The sequence below is a fragment of the Epinephelus lanceolatus genome, chromosome 10, assembly GCF_041903045.1.
Source record: "Epinephelus lanceolatus isolate andai-2023 chromosome 10, ASM4190304v1, whole genome shotgun sequence".
Taxonomy (NCBI): domain Eukaryota; kingdom Metazoa; phylum Chordata; class Actinopteri; order Perciformes; family Serranidae; genus Epinephelus; species Epinephelus lanceolatus.
The window spans coordinates 26763695-26787769 of NC_135743.1; the positions used below are offsets into that span (position 1 = coordinate 26763695).

A 24075-nucleotide genomic window follows, 5' to 3' on the forward strand; every position below is an offset into this window, starting at 1 on the left:
CTCCCTAGCTGACCACACATTAGTCAACCAGAAAGGTCATTAGTCGGCAAGATTTCATTGGTCGCTTAGTAACAGAAAAACAAAACAAAAACACAAAACAAATGTGAAACTCTATCAGGAGCTGTACCTCGTCAAAATAAATCAAAACCTATATGACTGGACCATGTGGGGATTTAATTTGAAAGGACAGATACAGGAAGTGGCCACACTCTGCAGTCAGACAAGACGCACATTAATTTACAGGGCTGGTACCTGCAGTTTTTACACAGGCTAGTTAATAACATGTCGGGCAGGAAATCCAAAGTGTGGGATCATTTTGAGAAGGTGAACGACGAACCCAAGGTGATGTGTAAACTTGTCGCCTACAAACATGACGTATCATCTGAAACATGTAAGTAGCTACATGCCCATTAGCCACTTAGCACAATCATTACTGCTTTGCCAACAGCGTCATTAACAGGCGGCTCGCTCAGCATGTGACGTGCACTTGTAGATAAGATATAGGCCTATATTAATGAAGGTTCATTAGTATGGTTTTGTATTTCTCTGTAATGTAGCACAGTGTTAACAATGTGTCTGATACTATTCTTTCTCAGACCTTGAACTCTGTTGCCCCGCCCAAAATATCATTTAATAACTAAATTAATATTCTAAACATGCAGGCCACTAGTTGACTATTGGCTCTAAATGATGACTATTGGTTGGCTGGGAAAATTCTTAGTTGGGGGCAACCCTAAATGGCAGATATCAATTCTTAATATCTGAAACTTTTAAAATTAATTTTCCTTGGTATCTTTGCTGTTTTTTTTTTTCACTTGCACTTAATTGCATTTTGGATGAGTAACAGTCTCAGAGGCTTTTGATATATGCTGCACTGCAGGAAGAATACTGTTTTCATTTACATTTAAAAAAAAGTTTAAATTACTGTTACTGTTTGCTACAGTAATTCTGCTTTTTTTAAAGGTATATTATCAAACTTCCAGCATCCAGTCCACTGATGTGGAGCATTGTTTGCATGGCTGTGGTTACAAATATTGTACACAAGAATGTAGTCTGGTTAGTCATTTACTTTGTGAATTGTTTTTTTAAATCTTTCTGTAACATTACTGTGCATTATGCTCTCTTTTTGTTCCTGACTTTCCCCTGCAAGGCACAAAGAACAATAATGCAAATGAGACCCTGTGAATGGTGTGATCCCTACAACTGCAGAAAAGTTAAGCTGCTGCCATGTCTGCTGCTTGGCAATAAAGTGCTTAAAGACCATCCCGGGAACTATGTGCTTTGTCCACTACAAAAGACACGCACTCCACACACTCCACACAAAACTCCTCCTAATTAAGCAGCTCAGTCAGCTGAGTCTGTTCCAGCACTTTACAGAAACCAAACCACTCAGAAAGAGGCTGAAAATAACCATCTGATAGCATGGTGTGGATGCACGGTGTGCTAAAATTAGACTCCTTGACTAACCTAAACTAGCATCTGTACTCAGCCTACACTCAAAGACAGCTCTGGTTGAACTGGTCACAGTATGACACAGCAAATCAAGTCGAGAGGAATCACTGAGTGTTTTTTAAGGTTCTTTCATCCTATTTCATGCAATCAGCAGATAACACATTGCTCTAAACAGAATTAAAGACATGCACCTAATGGGATTATTTCAGACTGAGAACACTACATGTTTAAATATATCCTTATTTTGATCTGTGTGAGGGAGGAAACAAGTCAACCTGATGTCTCACCGCTGGACTAAACTATACTTGACACTGTCGCCTCCCAGCAACAAGGTGGATTCAGTTCTCACCAGGGCCAGCTGGGACCTTACGATGTTGGCGTTTGTGCATTTCCCCTCGCAGGATGCATAGCCTGCAGTAGGGGACATTGGAAAATCTAAATTCATAGGTGTTACTGCCATGGAAACAAAAGTAGGTTACTAAATGAGTCATCCAAAAATCACACCCAAAGGATCCCTAAACCCCTGGTATTGGATCTTTTGTTTTGACAGATGGCCATTTTTTAGTCTGAGTGGGCGGAAGTTCGCTGCATAGATCAGCCTCTCATTGGGTGGAACGAGCCACCCGCTGAAATCCCGCCCTACCACCTCCGGTTGTGTAGCAGTTTTCAACCGTTTTCAACACGTCCTTTACTAACTTTTGCGGTGTTTGATCTTGCGGGGATGTAGCCATTTTTCTGCCATGGTTTGCGTCCTGTAGGCGATATTTTTGTGGGCGTGTTACACCAAAACCTGTTTCCACCCGGCAATATTTTTGCAAGCGCACCGTTGCTGTGGCACCGCCCAGAACGATTGTGATTGGTTGAAAGAAATACAAGCAGCCGGGGCATTTTTTTCTCCAATCTTAAAGTGAGAGTCGGCCCAGCCAGACCTTTCTTTTCTTGAGAAAGGTCTGGTGACCGAGACTAGCCATTTTTAAATCAATGAGTTGATTCATTTAGCAACTACTTTGATCATTAATGAATTGTTGAAGTCATTTTTTTAAAACATTTGCTGATCCCAGCTCCTCAAACGTGTTTTATAGCATTGTAAATTGAGCATTTCTGTTTTGGACTGTTGGTCTGACAAACCAAGACATATGAACATGTCACAATACTTTTGAGCAAAGCTGAATATTGAAGCATAAGAGTAAAACAAATAATTAATTTTCTACTTATCCATCATTGTAAAGTAAAACATCACATCAGAATTGCATTTTTAAGTGTAATCGCAGGAGTCTAATCCAGTCCATTTGGCAAAGCACAAATCATTAAAGACAACGCTATACTGGACCATACAGTCACCACAGTATATACTCAGCAGGAAAATGGTGACCTGTTTGACACATTTTTTCTGCCTGGTTAGCTCTGAATGTCACCCCAATTATGTTAATAATCACCACAGCATTGGATGGTAGAGAACACAGAGAACCTCCAAGCAGAATTAACTATTTAATAGACACAATAATTATGTGCCAAACAACATTATAACTGTTTGAACTCGAGCTGAACCTCGATTAAAGGACAAAGAGCGGCATTTCTGTGTTCAGTCAACCAAGCAAAGGTTCAGATACATACTGTACACACAAAACGATTCCCAACCTCAAAAATGAAAGCAAAACTAAAAGGGAAGACCCCTTTGAGGTCACTCTGGGTTTTGTCAGACTCTGGTCTGACCACAAATCCCAAAATACAAACACCCACTGAATAACTTCCGAGAAAAAAAAAAGAGGGAAAGAAAGATTAACCATGAAGTTGCCGGACACTTTAAAGACAGAACAGAGGAACAAAATGTTTGCTCTCCACAGATTGGTGAACTTTAATGTATTTAACTCTCCACTGACAGAGTGATAATATATAGAGATAAGAAAAACATACAAGAAAAACCAACAATACATTTAGATTTAGGTCTTAAAAAACTAAACAAATACGCTGCAGCAGAGTAGACAAACATCCTAAGTGCTACATGCTGACAGACTTTATGTGACATAACTGTGCAAACACAAGGGCCATGTGATGTCGCATGACAACTGGCAGTATTTCTCAACCCTGTACATAACATACATTACTATTTACTACAGGTCTAATGGAAATTGCTGTTCCTTTTTACCACTGTAGTGGAATATCTTCCACCATTAACTATCATATAAATAAAATACTAATCTATCTCTTGCTCTTAAATGGTTCTTTCCAGCACTGCACTCTTAGGTCATCATTCTGTGATCGCAGGAAAATAAAAATGACCAACCAACCGGAGCTAACAAAACTTAAAATGTAAACGCAGCAATAAAGTCACATCTATGCTTTAAACTTTTCTGTAAAGAAAGTAGTCACTCTATAATAAACTTCAGTAGCCTGCAGCAAAGACTGGATGCCACAGTCTGCTATCAAAGGGAATTTAAAATGTGGAGGATACTTGCTCTGCAGCCTTCAAGGAAGAGGTTTTAACACCACTAACATAAGACACCGGTGCAAGCTCCCAGGAGAGGACATTACAGGTGATCATCGGGGAGTACAGAACTGGGTCACTTCCATTTTCTCACTGCCTCTAATGACAGACCTCCGGGTTAATGAAAAGGAGAGAGGGGCGGCGGGAAAAGACAAGTTGGACAAGATCCTAGGCTTTGCTCTGTTCTGCCATGTAAGCATGAGGTTCTTTTCCAGCTTGGGACTGTGTTACAGTACATTCAGTCTCACAGAGGTAACCAGAAACAGTAAGGTTAGTGTTCTTAACAAACACACAATATTTGAACAAATTCTGCAATGAATTTGCAATGAAACACAATTATTATTATACTATTATTATGTCATTGGGTCTTACCACTCGTAGCGTGTCAAGCCAAAACAGTATAGCTTTTGAGATTTCAACCTTCGTGTGTGGGTATACCTTTCCCATCGCCACTGCTTCATACAGCGATGGATAATGCTCTTGGTACCACTCTAATATGGTGCTGTATTTGTTCTGTAGTGTCTCCCAATCTGTTTTCCACCACCTTGACCGCCTAATACTCATGCATTACTTTCATTAACAGTTTCATCTCATCGTCAGTCCAAGCAAAGAAATCTCGTGTTTCACGTTTTGCCATCTCCATAATTTTTTCTTTAATTAAGCAACAAACCACAGAGTAGACAATCTACTTCCTGTTTACATAGGAGGCACATGACTGATGTATGTGAACGGTCATGTGATATTCGTTTTCAGGCGTGTTAGTATCAAATTCATACTCCATCTTCGTGTATACTAGCCTATAAACAGAGATTCATCATGAAACAGAGCCGAAACATTTTTGATTTCCATCCATCCATCCATTTTCTAACCGCTTATCCTCCAGCTGACATTGGGCGAGAAGCAGGGTACACCCTGGACAGGTCGCCAGACTATCGCAGGGCTGACACATAGAGACAGACAACCATTCACACTCACATTCACACCTACGGACAATTTAGTGTCACCAATGAACCTGCATGTCTTTGGATTGTGGGAGGAAGCCGGAGTACACGGAGAAAACCCACACTGACATGGGGAGAACATGCAAACTCCACACAGAAGGGTTCCCCCACCGGGATCGAACCAGGAACCCTCTTGCTATGAGGCGACAGTGCTAACCATCACACCACCATTTTTCTAAAATGAAAACATATTAGCGTGGATGTGGATTTAGTTTTCACAGATGCCAATATGTGAAATGATGAGGGCTAATGCTTGCAAATGTGTGGTCAAGACAACCAAGGTCAAAATCAAGACAAACTGAGGGAGAGAAGTAAAGTACATTGTGTAACTTGTGGCAGGACTGAAGAAAAGACTGTTTCCTGTGGTTTTAAAAGTCGAAACCACACTTCAAGACAAATAAGCACAAACAGAGAGTTACTATGATGCTGTGATGCACCTTTTCTCCAGTTAGCAAGCTACATACTGTTTCTAATTTAAACAGGTGACTAAACAGGATTAGTTCATGTTTTATCATGTTGCATCTGTGATCCTGAAAATCCCCAGCGCTGAAATTTTGCGCGACCCAAAACAACTGCATGACAGATTATCCTCTGCCGTGTAATACAAATGTAAAGTCAATCTAACAGAAAACTGCTGTCATCTCAGCACACATGTTTGTGTGAATGCTGACACCGTGGAGTCAGACACTGGCTCCACACTCTCCATCATCTTGAAAGTAAAGCAGAAATTAGATTAAAATCTGTGCCACTCTAGATCTAACTGTGTTGATGTGTAGCAGCTTTGTGCTGTGTTAGCACCACTCCCACATACAAAGCAAACAATGAGAAGCAATAAAGCAGTTAACTGTTGGTGACAGTCTCTGGCTAGGACAAACACACACACTCATACACTTTCCTTTATTCACACCAGGAGATCAAGAGGAAGTTTGACACAACGCCAGCCCTCCAGTGTTGTGGTTTTAAATGTGAGCAAGGGATCTGTGAATGAGTAGCACTGCTACAGTATAGGCAGGACAACAACACGAAATCATGCGAGTCAAGCTGTCCTCCTTTTATAATACAGGTTGTATTGAATGATTTTACTGGGCAGCGTCATTAGCAATAGTCGCTGTGACACAATGTTCTGTTCAAATCTTTTAAATAACAAATATTTGCTGGGCTGTCTCCAGTCTTTGCAGCTTTACACTGTGTCAATGTTGATTTACATCTGTCACGCTTCAAAAGTTTTACAGTTTTGTTTTTCTTTATGATTCTCCTCTTTTCCTCCCTCCATCCCCTCTGCCCTGTACACTATGTCTCATTGCCCATTTCCCTCTCCCCCCCTTCTGCCATTCTCCCTCCTCTCCCCTCGCCTCTTCCCCGGGGTGTGTTTGATGGACTGATGTTATTATCTCTACCTCCTTCATCCCTCCGTCTTCAAAGGAGGGAGATGACTGTATCTATCAAGCTTTAGTGTGCTTAAGAGACGCCTTGGGCACTGTAGTGCTCCACTCCCAGTCTGAGTGAAGCTCTGCGGGAAAAAAAAGGGGAAAGCCTTGTGTGTATTTGACAGACAAGCAAATTGATAGAGGATATAACCATATTCCTCCCTTCATTATCGGTGTAGTTTACACTGTGAATAGATGCCCTGGATTTTCTGAGGTAAATCAAACTCTACGGTGTAGGTGGCTGCAGTAAGCTGACAGGGAAGTTCAATAAATGTCAACGAACAACATCAAATCTGGACTTTAAATCACAATGAGCAATAGATCGGTTGTGTGTTTGACATTTTAGGTGATATATACACGGAAACACCACACACTGCTGGGGGCGGCAACTTACTAAACAACTTATGTATCAGGCAGCTAGACGTGTAAAAAAAATTAGCACAACATAATGTGAAACCCCTGTTGTGTTGACACAGTAATATTGTCTGGATTTCACACATTAAATGTCACACCCACAGGTGTGTTTCACTCTCAGCCACAGGAAGCAGGCAGCAGAATTAGTCAGTCCATTATATAAGTCTCATTTGTCTCCTGTTAGTCACACAGATGACTCTATTACTCTCCAACAGACAGCACAGCTGCTTATACTGCTTTAAGGTGCTGGACATCTTCATCTGTTAATAGAGCTGGGCACATATATTGCCCTCCCCTCCTTATCTTTTCCTCCTCTCAGACATGTAGAAGCACACGTTTATGGTGTAACATTCTAACTTTTCACCACACTCAACTGCAGTTTAATTTCCAGCACAATCACAGTTTTTATGTTCCTTCTTACTGTTTTTGCACAGGCATAGACTACACTACACTGTCTTTTAAGTCTGTGTTTCTTGAAAATTTTCAGTAATGTGCCAACCTTTGAAATACTTTTTCAGCCAAGTGCCCCCTGAAGAACACTAGGTAGAGACACAGTGTCCAAATGTAAATGCAATTGCGATTAGGGCTGGGGCAATATGTCCTAAGCATTATATCACCATGCATTTTTAGGCTATATCTCAATATTTTTAAATCATCAATGCTAGGACTGGGAGACAAAATAGAACATAGCATTTTTTTTTATTTGTTTATTTTTTCCAGAAAATTCTAACACAATGAGATTTTTGAACAATAATCATCAGTAATGTGGATATAACGAATAAGTGGGTTAAGGCAAGCCTTAAATCAAACAGAAAAGTCTGGTAAGTTGATACATTTACATCACTTTGCTATAATGCAGCCTTTAAAAGTAGGTAAAAAAAAAAAAAAAAACACCCCAACAACATGTATGCCATATCACGATACAACAGTATCCAAAATCTAAAACGATATATAGTCTCATATCTCGATAACAATATAATACCTTCATATTGCCCAGCCTGAACTGTGATTGGGTTTGCGGCAGCAGTTTACAGCAATTAATGACTACACTGGAAATAAAAATACTGATACAATACTGTATAATACTGATACTGATACTATACATATTTAATTAAACGTATTATTGTATTGTTATTTTAGGGATAATGCATTACTGATATTCTTTTAAATTAACTTTGTTTTTTTTTTTTTAATTCTGTACCCCCTGCAGTACTCCAAAGTACCCCTAGGGGTACCTGAACCCCTATTTGAGAAACTATGTTTTAAGCGATAAATATGTGTGATTTTAACTTTCACTTTTCTTTCAGAGTGACTATTGAACATTCGCTCAGGGACAAAAGCAGCTTCTGAAACATTTATGGCAATGTTTATTAATGGGCACCGTCACTACTAAATAAACCAATAAATAAGTACCTGGGCTAGTGTTACTTTCACCCTTATGTCTCTCATTTTATTAGATATGTGATCAGTGTAAAAAAGAATTAAGCTAAAATATACAAACGCTAAACCTGAGGTTATGTTAGAATATAAATCTCAAATCTTAAAGGGACATTCCTGCAATTTAAACTTGCACTTCCATACGATTGAAGGACTTGTGTAGTATCTCTGTGACAAGTGAAGTGATCTTCTTGTGTAAAAATCAGTTTATTGGTCAGTTAACGTTTTGCTGCATCATGCTTGTACGCTTCTCAGAGACACCAGAGACTGTGTGTCACTTACAGCCAACACTTGATTACAACATCTGATCTCAAAATTCTTTGTAAATATGTTGTTCTTTCATCATGTCTGACTTATATACGATTACACTCACACGCTAAAAATCCATCACATTTGTTTTCCCTCTGAGCCACTTCCTGTACAACTGCTCTCTCAAACTGTGTTTTTCTGCAGACCAACAAACAGTGGTTTATTTGTTTAGTCCGGTCAAGCAGAGCATTGATACAAACTCACCGAGTCATTCTCATACTCTGCGTCTGGATGAAATACCAAAGCCACTCTGCTGGAATTCCTCACTTCCCAGTACTGACTCCCACTTCTTTACATTGTTTAGTGCGTGTGTTTGTGTGCGCACTACTATGGCCTCTGTTTCCAGCTCCCACATGATGACATTGTTGTCATAACCATGTCAAGAGAGTTATCCACAAACCGAGTGCTTGGCTGGACTACATTACAAAAAACCCCTAACTAATGCCTGCCATACACCAGAAGACTTTGAGAATACTTTTCAAAGAATAAAGTCTCTCACATTTACAGACAATCTGAGTTTTTAATCACACAGTATAGGATTTTGTAAAGACTGGGGATCTTACAGGCTCACTCTTTGCAAGACTACAACTAGATTTCTTTTAAGAATATGTCCCATCCTGCTCCTGGTGGAAAAAATAATTCCTTACGTGTCCGCAAAAACCCATAACTCTTGAAACACAAAATTAAAGGCATCACATGGTGACAGTATTCTTGTCAAGTCAGCATCAATATGGTCTTTAAAGATAAACTGTATTTGCTTACAAACTTTACATTTTGGATTTTGTCGCCTCAACTCGCCACCGGTCTCTGTTGGTTCGCTGCACTATTTTATTGGGAGCAGAGCGTGGAAATTAAAAAGCAAACCATTTCAAAATCTAATATTTCTTACTAAAATACAGTCAGGTCCATAATTATTTGGACAATGATACAGTTGTCGTCATTTTGGCTCTGTACACCACCACAATGGGTTTTAAATGAAACAATGAATACCTGCTTAAAGTGCAGACTCTCAGCTTTCATTTAAGGCTTTTTTCAAAAATGTAGTATGAACCGTGTAGGAATGACAACCATTTCTTCACACAGTCCCCCAACTTTAAGGGCTCATAAGTATTTGGACAAACTAACATAATCATCAATTAAACAGTCAGTTTTAATACTTGGTTGCAAATCCTTTACAGTCAATGACTGCCTCAAGTGTTGGACACATAGGCATCATCAGATGCTGGGTTTCTTCCCTGGTGATGCTCTGCCAGCCCTTTACTGTAGCCGTCTGCACTTCCTGCTTGTGTTTTGGATGTTTTGCCCTCAGTTTTGGCTTCAGCAAGAGAAACGCATGCTCAGTTGGATTCAGGTCAGATGATATGACTTGGCCATTGCACAACATTCCACTTCTTTGCCTTAAAAATGTCTTTGGTTGCTTTTGCAGTATGCTTCAGGTCATTGTCCAACTGCACTGTGAAGCATCGTCCAATGAGTTTTGAAGCATTTAGTTGAATCTGAGCCGATAATGTAGCCCCAAACACTTCAGCTTTCATCCTGCTGCTCTTGTCAGCAGTCACATCATCAATAAATACAAGAGAACCAGTTCCACTGGCAGCCATACATGGCCATGACATAACAGTACCTCCACCATGCTTCACTGATGAGGTGGTGTGCTTTGGATCATGAGCAGTTCCTTCCCTTCTTCCTCCTCTTGTCTTCCCATCATTCTGGTAGTTGATCTTTGTTTTATCTGTCCATAGTATGCTGTTCCACAACTGTACAGGCTTTTTAGATGGTTTTTGACAAACTCTAATCTGGCCTTCCATTTTTAAGGCTAACCAATGGTTTGGATCTTGTGATAAACCCTCTGTATTTGTTCTAGTGAAGTCTTGTCTTGCTTACAAGAGCAGCAGGATGAAAGCTGAAGTGTTTGGGGCTACATTATCTGCTCAGATTCAATTAAATGCTTCAAAACTCATTGGACGATGCTTCACAGTGCAGTTGGACAATGACCTGAAGCATATTGCAAAAGCAACCAAAGTCATTTTTAAGGCAAAGAAGTGGAATGTTGTGCAATGGCCAAGTCATATCACCTGACCTGAATCCAACTGAGCATGCGTTTCTCTTGCTGAAGCCAAAACTGAGGGCAAAACACCCAAAACACAAGCAGGAAGTGCAGACGGCTGCAGTAAAGGGCTGGCAGAGCATCACCAGGGAAGAAACCCAGCATCTGATGATGTCTATGTGTCCAACACTTCAGGCAGTCATTGACTGTAAAGGATTTGCAACCAAGTATTAAAACTGACTGTTTAATTGATGATTATGTTAGTTTGTCCAAATACTTATGAGCCCTTAAAGTTGGGGGACTGTGTGAAGAAATGGTTGTAATTCCTACACGGTTCATACTACATTTTTGAAAAAAGCCTTAAATGAAAGCTGAGAGTCTGCACTTTAAGCAGGTATTCATTGTTTCATTTAAAACCCATTGTGGTGGTGTACAGAGCCAAAATGACGACAACTGTATCATTGTCGAAATAATTATGGACCTGACTGTAAGTGCTAGTCTGGTAAACACAGACTCTTGTTCACTCCACAACTCCACCAGTTTCTCCTCTTTTTCCACAATACAAGAGACCTGAGACTTGTTTGATTCTTGCACCTCTCCGGAGGCCACTTCATGTTTACTGACTAACCGGTTTACTGCTTTTTGTTTGGTTACTGCACTGCTCCTGGTTGTTGACAATGTTCATGTCATTGAATTGAATCATTAAAGTATTTGCATGCGTCAAGACTAAAGACTTATGATAATATTAAACATGTTTGATTTTGTCGCAACGTCAAGACAGGAAAAAGACTACATCTTATGACCACATTACACCAAACAATCGAGAACACCAGAGCCTGCACCCACTGATGTATAACTGTCACGATTTTAATCCCGACTTTGGAAATTTGTGTGCGACTGTGACACTGCTTGAGAAGTCGTGCAAGGCTGGCATTATTCTTACAGTTGTGGCCATTGTGACTATCAGTTGTAAACAAGGCATATACCAGCAAGATGCCCAGAGGTACACCCCTATTAGCTACACTGTTCAATAGCTTATCCAGGGGGCTACTTTCCATTTACTTTAGATTGGATTTAGAGACAAAGGTTTATGTAACATTTAAGTTTTTTTTTAGAAAGCTTTAGGAGGCTAACACTTCCTCCACTGATATAGATTGTTTTGCTCGAGTCACATTTCCCAAATTTCTAAAACAGAGTTGACATTTAGAATAAGTAAAGAAGCTGGAATTTTCCTTTAATTTAAGATTTTACATTATGCTGGAGTAAACTAGAACACTGATACATAGAAGTTGGTATTTCAACATGAAAAAATCATCACTTCAAAGAATGTGGCTGTAGATCTCCATGTTCCTTGCTGGTTAAACACTGATGCCTCCAGACTCCAGCAGTAATGATGCGTCTCCAATTAGCGGATACCTTACATAAACTGACAAGTGCAATGTTCTTGCGTAGGAACTGGCTGTCTCCTGTCGCTTCCCACCTCAGCATGCTCCCTGATCATTAAGCAAAGTACAAGACATGTGACAGTGAAGCGAATCACTCCTGTCTCTCTCCTCTATACATCCCTCAATGACATATTTAATTTGCTTCAGTAACTACAAATGTCTGAATATTTGGTTGAAGAATATTCAGTGTAAGTGATATCATGCTCAGGGATGTGGCTGATAGTTCTGTGAATGTCACACAGTATCAAATCCTAAAGCAGACAACCTAACCATTCACAAAGCTCTTAAAAGTTTCTCTACAACTCAGTTTCTTTGTGTATTCCACACAGAGCTGTACAACTAAAAGCTTCTCATTCCACTGAGAACAGTATGACTAAAAGGCTCCTGCCATTTCCACCCAGACCCTTATATATCAAACCTGCAGATCCATTCACAGCGACTGAACTCTTTCTGATTCAACCATCAAACTTTATGGACCCTGCTCTGACTCTGATTTACTGAGGGAACTTTTCCGTCTTAACTATCCTCAGCTTTTGATCTGGTTTAAGCCCAGAAAGAGTCAATATGCATTTTTAATGATCCACCAGGTATTAATTATTTAGTGTTCAGTGGATTTACTGCTACGTGGCCAGCAGTTAATGGTCTGAGCTTCTATTTCCACCTGCCGTATAGACACACTGAGGGCCAGTGTGGATACATAGTTGTGGGGTGTGCATGGATGAACTTTAGAATTGGGCCCATGGGTTTAACTTTAGCTGCTGCTTTTATTGTTTTAGCATGACTCCTCAGTGATGCTGTACGCTTGTGTTATAAAAACAACAGGAAATTGGTTATGTATAGACTCATGCAAAAGTATATCCCTCTCAATCATCACTTATGAGCCACTAGAAGTGTGAGGCAATGTATTTTTCTGCAGATACTCCTGGGTACAATGCACAGGTGAGGTCAGGACTTTATAAAAAAAAAGTTGCCACTAGGTGCCAGACCATAAGCAGCACACATCCAAGAGGAAGCTACAAAAATCGCAGACATGGCACCCAAAAACAGAAATATAGTGAGGAGGAACAGCAAGCAGAGTGAATCTGAGGTTGGCTTTTATTTTCGCTGGCAATACTGCTCACAATAAGTAACAGTAAAACTACAACAACCTTGCATAGTATACCTTTAAACTTTCCAAGGATATCATTATTTCTGATGTTCATTGCAAAGAAAGTCCAAATTACACTTAGATATGTTCATACCAATGGGTGCAATGCAATCAAGAACAGCTCATAGCTAATTCGGCATACTTTTAATGGTCACAAAAAAGAGCTAAAGCTGTAGCCCATAGGGGAACTTAATACATCCATAGCCCATTTTCACATTTAACTCAGATTCATCAAACTGTGATGGATCATTAGTCTTTCAGATCTTGTGCAACACTTCTTGTAATTTGAGAAGACCTCTTAAAACTTTGGCACACATATACCCCGCAGAGAAAATCACATGACCCAGATACTGGAAAGCATACTGGCAATCATTTACAAAACCGTCTTATAAACAAGCAATGATTCAAGTGCTGTAAGAAACCTCTCTGCATCTAAGATGATGCTGGTTTCACTTAAAGTGAACGTGACCAGCGGGACTGAAAGATAACAACCCTTTTTGATCCATTTTAGATGCCCAGGCCTCAGACTGAATGAGACAGGAGAGGTTGAGGGTTATGTTGGTGCCTTTTCACACAATCTGTCTGTCTTTGATTTGCATGAAATTACCCCAAAATCAAAGTATTAATTGAACTTGAAAAGGCAAAGCGGCAGCGCAGCGAAGTGATGCTCACTGTGACGGTTAAAATAATGAATGTCTTTCAAGTGCCAAATGTGCAGGGGGGAAAACCAAGGAGGTTTTGATGTTCTTCAGTGAAAACTGTACATTTCAAGAGCAGAAAATTGTGAGATTCCCTCCCCTTAATGAAGAAGTAGCTTGAAAACAGCAGTAGTTGACTCACCAAGACTCTGTTCTCCGTCTTGTCTCCTTTGATCTCCAGTTTGACTCTCCTCCTCAGCGACAGCTTCACCTTCCTCCCCACTGCATCCCTCACACTCTCTACACGGGGAAGATAAGAGAGGAGATAAAATAAAATAAGGAGAGAATCACTTGGAAGGGTTTGAAAATCTGTGCATTGAATTAGAAGAAGAAAACTGCTGCCAAGAGGTTTATCGTGCATTACAAAGAGTGTCTTTATATTCTCTTTCCCACAAAGTCTTAACACAGACCCAATCTGAATCAGCAGAGCACAGATCAGTGCATTTCTGCCGCAGGGGGAATGAATTCTCCAGATCCACTGATTAGAAGAGAGCATCGATGAAAAATGTATCAAGTCCAATTTTAACACACCACAGGAAAAATGATCTTTCTCCTAGTTTTCATTTAACTTGCGCATCATGAATCCCTCTCCTGAGGACTGATCTGTGTCAGATTTCAGCACATGTGCAGCGAGATGTGAAAGTGTCAGTAATTCTGACATCAAATGCACACACGCACACATACATACACAGTCAGTCAGACTGGTAAACTGAACAAACTGCGTGCACATCCTCACATGCTCATCTATAATAATGCTTAAAAGATGAATTAGATCAACAGAAAATGAATTAAATGACAATTTAAAAAATAAATTAATCATTCAAGACATTTATCAAGCAACAAGTCTAATGGTGCTGTCAGACAGCATTTGGCTTCCTCTTACTTCTGTGTGTGGTAAGACATAATTCACTTCTGTCTGACCCGCCCTCTTCAATTTGATCAGGTTGATATTGAAATTGTAGGGTTGAGAGATGGCTAGGACTGAACTCTCAATCAGGAATTGGCTGGAGCCTATCCCAGCTGTCACTGGGCGAGAGGCAGGGAACACCCGGGACAAGTCACCAGACTATCATAGGGCTGAAACATAGAGACAGGCAACCATTCAAACCTACGGCCAATTTAGAGTCACCAATGAACCTAACCTGCATGTCTTTGGATTGTGGGAGGAAGCTGGAGTACCCGGAGAAAACCCACGCTGACACGGGGAGAACATGCAAACTCCGCACAGAAGGGCTTCCCCACCCCAGGGTTCAAACCCCCCCACCCTGGATTTAAACCAAGTTCCCTCTTGCTGTTGCTTGTTGTTCTTTTTCTCAGATTTAAAGTCAAAGCTTTAATATTCTACTGTGACTAAAGGTCTTAACAATTCAGTAACTAAATAAAAATATGTTACACATTTCAATTCATGCATCAATTCATCTCATTTCATCATAACATGTACATAAATGAAAGAGCTGTGTATACAGTGGCGATCCCAGACTATGGTGGGGGCCCGGACAAAGAAGCTCATTAAGGCCTCCAAACACCCCCTGGTATCATTTTTCCTCCTCTTCTTGTTTTTACTTTTGTTTCTGGTAACTAGAAAGGTATGTTAGTTGTGCATATGGTTACACCTAACACATGTATGACAGTTACAGCTGGCTACATGGCTGTCCTAACTAATGGTATCCAGCCTTTATGGGAGTACACTGCATGTTGACTGTGTGATGTTGTGTTGGTCATACTATAGAATGATTTATTTCTCATGTATTGTGAATAATACAGAAGAAAAGGAACATTAAAAATAATTGCATACTGAACCACAATGTTGGCATAAAAAAATGCAATTAGATTATTTTCCCATAAGGTTCAGCCCCAGTTCACGCCCAGTGGAAGCCTCCGCTGCCAGAGAACTGGTTTAGAGAGTACAACTGGGTCAGCTGCCTCTCCACGTTCCTCACTCACCCACCACACAGCGGCTGATACAGTTGGCGCACATGTGTCTGAGACAGAGAGGGATTCTGTGTGTACATCTGTGCTGGCATGCAGCGCATCCCTGCCTACAAGCTTCCACAAACCATCATCAGATCAAAGAGAGACTAATAATTAGGCAAAGTGCAAAGTGGTTCATCTGCAAGCCTTTCTGGACAAACTTCACAGAAATTGTGCACCATTTCCTTTTGCAACATTTCCAAAACCATAGCCACAGACACCCCATAAGTCACAGAGATGTCTCTGGAAGGTTTCTACACAAAATGAAACCTAGTATGTTTTAATGAGCCTGGGCAGTTTTTGGTCCCAGACAAAGAAGGTTCCTGACAGACTCTCATTTATCATTTTGCTACTTATTCAGTTCATTAAAAGTGTGACAGGAGTGGACATTTTACCAGCCAGCTGCCCTGTTCACATAAAGCAGTTAAGGCATGTGTACACTCGGTCACACTGGGATGACTTTCAGTGGGGACTCGTGTGGGAGGTGGGGAATGGGGACCTATGGCCTTGTAAAAAGCTCGAACAAACAATTCACAAGCCCATAAAATCAGTCTCCCATTTACTGACCCTCTGCCGATCCAGACTGGTGTGTTGATGATGTCACTAATTAGAGCTGTGGTTTTTAGCTTTCACTCTTGAGAGTTGCTCATGGCAAACATTATGAAGGTGTTTAAGATCATAAAAGTCACACATAGTATGAATAGTTGTAGAAAACAAATGTTAACAAATAGAGGTGCACATAAACCCAAAAAATGATTTATTAATTATGAAAAAGAGGTATAGTTGGAAGGTTTTTTTATGTGGCCTTAACTATCAACACTTATATGTGTGTTTGCAGAGAAATCGAGTGAGAATTTTGATAGTTTTTACCTTGTTTACATGTACATATAGTGTTTTTTAAGTGCTACAAGTGAAATAAGCAGTCAGCGCCATGGCTGAGCATTTTCACCTTAGAACTGCAGTGCACCAAAGACAGTCTCAAAAGCACAGATTCATCCAGCAAGGGTTTGTTACATCACAAACCTAAACAACCAATCCTGTCAACTTGCAGGGTATCAGCAGAGAAACCAGGTTATGTATCGGTATGCAAGTTGAGTTTCACTTTCATTTTCAATTCTATTTGTCGGAAGTGGTGTTCGGTGTGTTTAGGCCCAGATGTACCAAACCAATGCCAGAGAACTAGCGGCAACGACAGCTGCCTGCTGCGTCCCCTCTTGTTGCCATGTCTTGGCCAAAAAGTTGCACATGAATACACCAAAGCGACAGCCAACAAGCACCTATGTTCTGTGCCAACATGAGAGGACATACTCCTCCATTCCAACAGACGGTGGTCATCTGTAATCGTCCTTCAAAAAGGGAAATGTGAAGACCATCTTGACGCTAGTTAGCCAGTTAGCATATTAGCAACACAATCCAATGTTAAAAGAACAGTGAACAATAACATAAGCCATCATAAAACATTCTGCTAAAGAGCTCAATAGCTAAAGAAAAAGAATCTTTCTCATATAACAAGTTTCTTTCGACCTCACTCCCTCTCGACTTTAGCTCTTTGTTTACATTCCTCAATTCCTTTTCTCTTCTTGTGTGCTAAGCTGAAATGCCAATCAGAGTGATCTCATTCACTGATAGGCCCCACTGTGCCAACGCCGATTCAACATGCTGAATCAGCAGAAAAAAGTCAACTAGCGCTGACGAGGGGCAATGGTGCAGGACACGTCGCACCAACGAGGGCGGCAGATGCTCACCAACCGCTGAACTTTGACCGACGGCCAACCACTGGCTTGGTGTGTCAGGGCCTTTTGATGAGCAGAGCCGAAGGTGAGCCAGTACGCTCAAGCTGCAGGCGAGCGGCTGAGGGGTTGGGACCAATTTGCATATTCATAGATCCATGCATACTAAATAGTGCAAAGGTGTAGAGTCACATCTAAGCCATTTAAGGTATGAAGGGATTTTTTTTGCATGGAAAAAACATCTAAATATGGAATTTTAGCGTACAGAGAAGACTTTTTATGGGTTTAATCAATGCCAGGAGGAACTTTAAAGGTTTCTAACAAACAGGAACTAGTTTACAGGTAGTAACAAACACACAGAGTCTCAGGTGAAAGGCTCATAAACATCCCTAGTATAGCAAGAGAACTCTTCAATGCTCAGCAATTAACTGCTCAAAAATACAGCTTCTACTGCCTGTTGAACTTTGATGGGTAACCTGAGTCATTTCTTTGCCTTATCACATCTCTTCACCTTCTATGACATGTTGAAGTACAAATCAGTAAAACATATTCTTGGCACACAAACACAGTTCCTAAATGTGTTCACCTCACTGCTCCATGTTAGGTTCCTGAACATTTCTATAACTCAGTCTATGGTGCTTCCATCTGCAGCATCATGCTGAAATTCCTTGCCAAGAGTTGTCTTGTATGCTGCTGAATCACCGGCACCAGTGAATATTTCAGACAATGGCTGGTTATATAGTCATCCAGACAACACCACATGATATGTGAAACATGATCATGACAAACTAATTTCCTTAGGTTAAGTGCCTACTGCTGGGATAATCAGTCAGCTAGAATCAGGAAAGTTCTTGAGGTGAGGGGATGAAGATAGAGAACTTACTGACACTTGGCTGGACCATAAGAAATCTGCATTAATAGTCGTGGAAAAAATGTCGATCCACAGTCAGGGAAACACCAAATGAGCCCCATTTAAACTTGTTTTCAGTATCTTGGCATGCTATAGTCATCTTTTTTGAATTTGTATTATAGAAACTAAAAGTATTGAGCACCCTAGACCTCAGGATTACCTTTGCGGTCTGTACAGAGCTTGGAAAAGAAAAGATATGCACATCCAAAATACTTTCCAGAAGACTCAGATTGAGAACTTTGACCCACTGGTTGGTCAGTCATGTTAAAATTCCAAATCAGATCCCAAATGTATGATGGCACCCAGTCTGTTAGGCTGATTCTGGAGGCAAATGATGAACAAGAATGCTAGAATATTTAGAGTTGATAGAAAAGGAGCAGCCATAAAACATCTTGAGTCTTTGGTTTGAATGTTTCACTTAGTGTAAACATTGTTGCGTCAATGAAGAGCCAGATTAAGCTGATAGAGAACACACAGATGTGATACTGTCAGACAGAGTGGAATAAGATGATTTTAACAACCTTAAAGCTACTTAAGGGGCAACTTGAGGTTTATACAAGATGTTAACCAGTTAAAGAAGATACTATGCTATACACACTTAACATTAATGGGGTGAAAATCCCCTCATCAAACTGAAAAAAGGAACATAGTTTTGTCTTCTAATGTCTGCTCCTTCTCAACTATTTTAGGAGCTCATTTAAGGAGCTCCACCAACAGTAATATAAGCGACTGAGTGGCTGACACACTCTGTGACTCAGTGAGTGAATGCATGTCTGACCAAGTGACTACATGACCTAGCATTTTCCTTTAAGCCTCATCTACATTCTGCACTGCAAGTCTCTTAAACTCAGCCAAAAAACATTGTAGCCTTGTGTGTGTGTCCGCAAGAGATGCAGAGAGACAGAAAGAAAGAGCTTGTGCTTGTCCAACATTGCACTGAGGTGTCAAAAACTGAGCTACTTTGCCAAACAAAGAGACCATGGGCTTGACCCAAACAGGCTGCAGGACTCAATCAGTACAAATAAATCATAAAAAACATAACTGGACAGACCGAGGGAGGATTGGTCAAAACTCCAGGCGAGAGATGTGAGAGTGGACCCAAGGTTACTGTGGGGAAAATAACCCTGTAAGTAAGTTATGTGGGCTGACAGGCTGGCCACTCACATCTAAACTATCCTGCTTTTCTTCCAAATATAGTCTGTAGACCACATTACATCAACAGCACAAGCACCTTCATCAACAACAGCAGGGCTCCATGTGTACACAGCTTCAAGCTTTACTGCAGGTAGAGCATTTACAGCCTCATTGGAGTTGGGAGATTATAAACAGCCTGGAGTAATGTCTGGTTTTGACTGTATCAACTGAGGAAATACATTTTAATAATCCCAGTGTATATTCTAAAGGATAGTCATGACCACAATGAGAATTTCACAATAAAAGTGGCCCTGTAGGAAAATGGGTTGGATACTATCAACATTATAGGAGCCACGGTAAGTATGGATGTGTTGTATTTTATTCTATCTGCTCAACACACTACAGAAGTCAGTGAGGAGCACATGCACCCTGTGAGTTAGGAATATGAAAGAGGCACTATCACTGATTGTTCCAGTCTGGACACATGGCTACAAATGATACGCTCTTACCCAGGAGCTCTTTGGGGACCTCTGACACTTCTTCGCTCATTTTGCTGAAGATAATATCCCAAACAACCAGGAGAGTCCAGTCAACACATCGAGAAGCCTCAAATTATGAGGAAACAAGGAGCGCGAGAGAGAGAAGTGTCAGGTGGTGCCTCCGCCGCCGCCGCCGCCGGTGTGTTTCTCCCGGTTACATGCTCCTCTCCTCTCGCGGTGTCCGGACAATGTATCCGCGTTTATCTGCGTGCATCTCTTTTTAATTCAAACACGGTTCAGAGGTTGTGTGATGAAGAAAGAGTGTGGTAAAAACAGCTGCTAGAGTCGCCTTAAAATCATGTTGAACACCAGCAGATACTGCTCTTCTTCAGGGAGATGAAAAGACCACCGCTCACGCGTTCTGGCCGTGGCCCTACCGTAAAGCTGTCGGTAATACAGTACCCTACCAGCCAATAGTGGGAACCGGGGCCCCTCCCCGCTCGGTGATGCGACAGCCAGGGAGCCGATGCGATGCCGGGGCGGTGTGGCGTGGCAGGAGGGGGCGGTGGTGGTGGTGTCAGCCAGATATTAATGAGCAGCCTACAATAGTGGTTCCCAAGCTGGGAACCAGGGACCTCTAGCGGTCCTTGGCGAGGTCTCATGGGGTCCCTATCCTATGCTTGTGCTGCAGCATAGGAGCAGCACTATAGCTGGCCATAACATAGGAGATTAATACAGGACTTATTATAACTAGCCTATAATAAGATCACTCTGACATCACGACCACGAGAAGCCTAGAAATGCACTTTAAACCTCTAAAATACTGCACAAAAATTATACTACTCTGATAATGTGCTTTTGCAAGGCTGTGCAAAAAAAGTATCATCCATCTGTGTTATGGCTGCACATATTGTATCAGCCTACTTTTTGGGAGGACTTTAAGAATAGTAGAGTATATTTTGCAAAACAACACATGCTATTATTCTGAAGGAGAAAACAATGTTATGATTTATTTTGCTATTGTTAACTTTTTCACCTTATTGGGGTAATTTCATACTCATAAAGCTAAATGTCTTCATTCAACCCCATTTTTTAAGTTGTTTTTGGTTGTATTTTGGGTCTATTAAATTAGTAACAAATAAGAAATCTATGTCAGTAGCTATAATTCACTCAGAAATGTTTGTTTGGTGAAGTCTGTCACATAAATTATCCTCATTTCTTCTTCTCCTCTCTATAATATAATAATGATAATCATTACTATCATTATTGTTGTTGTTGTTGTTGTTATCATGCATATTGCTTGGTGATATACTTAAAATCCTTTTTTCTTTGTCACTTGGACTGGTATCATTGATTGTCTGTACATTCTTATAACTAAATAAATAAAATAATAATTTTAAAAAAGGTGAGAATATTGTCCCTGCAGAGAGGCCTACTTTTATTCTGTTAAAATGGATACAATATTATTAAATAGCCTATACAAATAAATATCCATGTTTTTACTGGGGATTTTTAGAAATTCAAAATATACACATATTGGCAGCATTTTATTTTTTTTCTCCTTTTTCAAAATCCTTTCATTGAAAAAAATCTATAATGGCCTTTTAAGTCACTTTAACATTACACTTGGTGGACTGTGATCTGGTCATAATAGTCCATACCAAGTCAGTGAGAGGTTGCAGTTAGTTTTTTGGACAGTGCAATATGATATTCTGAAGAAAACTACACGTTTTTTTTATTGTGAATAATATAATATAAATAAACAAATTAATTGAATATATTTTAATAACTTACCTTACTACTCTCTAATAGGGTTTGGACAAATTGTAGTAGCTTCTACAGGCTGCATATTCAAATGTCATTAAAAAGAGAAGATAGCGACACTTTGTGGTGATTTGCACAAAGTACAGCCAGACTCAGATTAGATCATACCGGTATTCTTTATTTTGCTGCTGCACGTTACGTTTTCAGTTTATCACTCAGTTTCACAGAGCTTCAAACATTTTTATAATAACATTTATTTTAATTGTCGCTCACTTTCAAACATAAGTATTTATGTACAATCTATCATGTAATGTCACAATGTGTTGTTAAATATATGCATCATTCTCCCAAGTTTAACAGTTTGTCACTTCTTCCTTCATAGAAATCCTAAGTAAATAGTCTTACCTTAGCTTATGATACACAAACATCTATGAAATGTTACTAGGTCAGTCTCTGAGGCAATGAATGTAGGCCTACTCTCAACTGAAATGCAAATGAAAATACCGAATGAAGACCAACTGGGATTTTAAAGTTGAGTTCTAGGGGAAAACTGGTTGATATTCGGTCTGAACGGCTCAGACCTCTTTTCACCTTCTTTTCAACCAGCTAAAATGCAGTTACAGCATCAGCGTGTCAAAATTACAAATTTGTTTCATTCACAGTTGTAGTTCAAACTAAAGACAATACTGATTAGTGTGTAAGGTGTTTCTCCAAAGTCATATTGCACAGGTGGGTGAAATGTGGTCTACATGAAGACGTTATTTCAATGTATTTAATGTTTAGTAAATGTCATGAATATAGAACTGTATAGCCTGTGTGCTGCCAGCAAGAAGCTTTCAGGACATTTTCTGTTTCGTATCTGTACAATTCACTTCCGCTTACTGCCTTATTGCGCATGCGCAAGTAGTTTACCATTACAGCTTCGTGGAGTTCAAATCGTGTGTGTGTGTGTGTGTGTGTGTGTGTGTGTGTGTGTGTGTGTGTGTGTGTGTGTAATGTTGACTTATTAATGCGACTGCCTTTATGGACTGTCACTGTAGCCTGTAAGAGGCCATTTCACCTACAAATTACTCTACATACAGCGAGGCGAACACATTGGACGGGAGAGGGAGTTAATAATGTTAGAGCAAAGTGATGCAGAAACAAGGGGCCCAAACGTTTGGCATACAGCAACATACAAACAATATAGTGAATAATATTGTGTAATACAATAGGTTTTAAACTTAGTCGTGCTAGTGCAATTACAGAAATTACAGATATGTTCAAAGATAGAAAAGATAGCATATACTAAGTAAAGCTCCAGAATGATGATAAGGTAGGCCTATTATTTGCACACTGTGGGATGAAAAATCTCACTATTGTAAATCGCAGTGAAATATGATTGAAATTTGAATGTGTCATAATGAACGTCTCCAAATAAAAAGTGAAAAACCTTTCACTTTGTGAAAAACCTTTCACTTTTGAACCAGTTCTGAACGTTATTTCACTGGGAAAATGTTGGTTGGGTATGTATACTTGTTTTCAAGTGGGCAAAACTGCCAAATAAGAAAGAGGTGTTTGTTACTGTATGTGCCATGGACACTGTCACTCTACATCTAAACAACGAATGATAAGGTGCAGTTTGGGCTCTGCTCCTTAATGCTATTGATTATACTCTCTAGTTTTTCTGCCATGGAGCGGAGCTGTGAAGCCTTCAGCATCCGTGACTTTTCAGCTGCGACTCTGGAGCCTGGGCCAGCCACGATTTGATCTGACCCATCAGAGGACCTCTTTGTTTGGCGAGTGACTCGTGAATATACCTGTTGGAGGAAGATACCTAATAATTCATTAGTGTCTGTATTAATTGAATTAAGAAATGAAAGGAGTCGACAAGATATACAAACATGATTTACAGAGGGTGCAGCCTTACCTGGAAACAAACTTTTTGATTTTCGACACACGCATCCTGTGCATACTGAAGAATCCTGAGACGAAAGACCTGAGCGTCTCACCTGAGAAAAAGTCATACAGTACGAGTTTTAAATCAAAGTTTCTTTCATTTGTCGTCCCAAAAAATGCTAAAAGTACTCCTAGAACTTAACTCAGTGCTGAGCAGATAAAATCAACTGTAGGTACACACCTCCATTTGCAAGATCCTCGCAGGAGCCACACATTTTGTCCTGGTTAACTGTGCCGGGGAGGAGCGCAATCTGTCCGTTTTTCTGCCATGGAGCAGAGCTGTGAAG

General features: G+C 40.2%; 1 protein-coding gene across 6 annotated transcripts in view; it reads right to left on the minus strand.

Moving 5' to 3' along the window:
• The window catches only part of LOC117265848 (F-actin-uncapping protein LRRC16A-like), a 97419-nt gene extending 76846 nt beyond the window's left edge, over positions 1 to 20573 (minus strand). For all 6 annotated transcript variants that reach the window (XR_013492220.1, XR_013492219.1, XM_033640600.2 and 3 more), the window contains exons 1-2: positions 20117 to 20573; positions 14005 to 14102 (exon numbers count right to left, since the gene is read on the minus strand). Coding sequence is in view for 4 of the 6 variants with exons in the window: in XM_033640600.2 (XP_033496491.1) it covers positions 14005 to 14102; positions 20117 to 20156 (138 nt within the window). In the remaining 2 variants the exon portion in view is untranslated. The remainder of the gene's footprint in view (positions 1 to 14004; positions 14103 to 20116) is intronic.
• Between the last annotated feature and the right edge of the window lie 3502 nt (positions 20574 to 24075).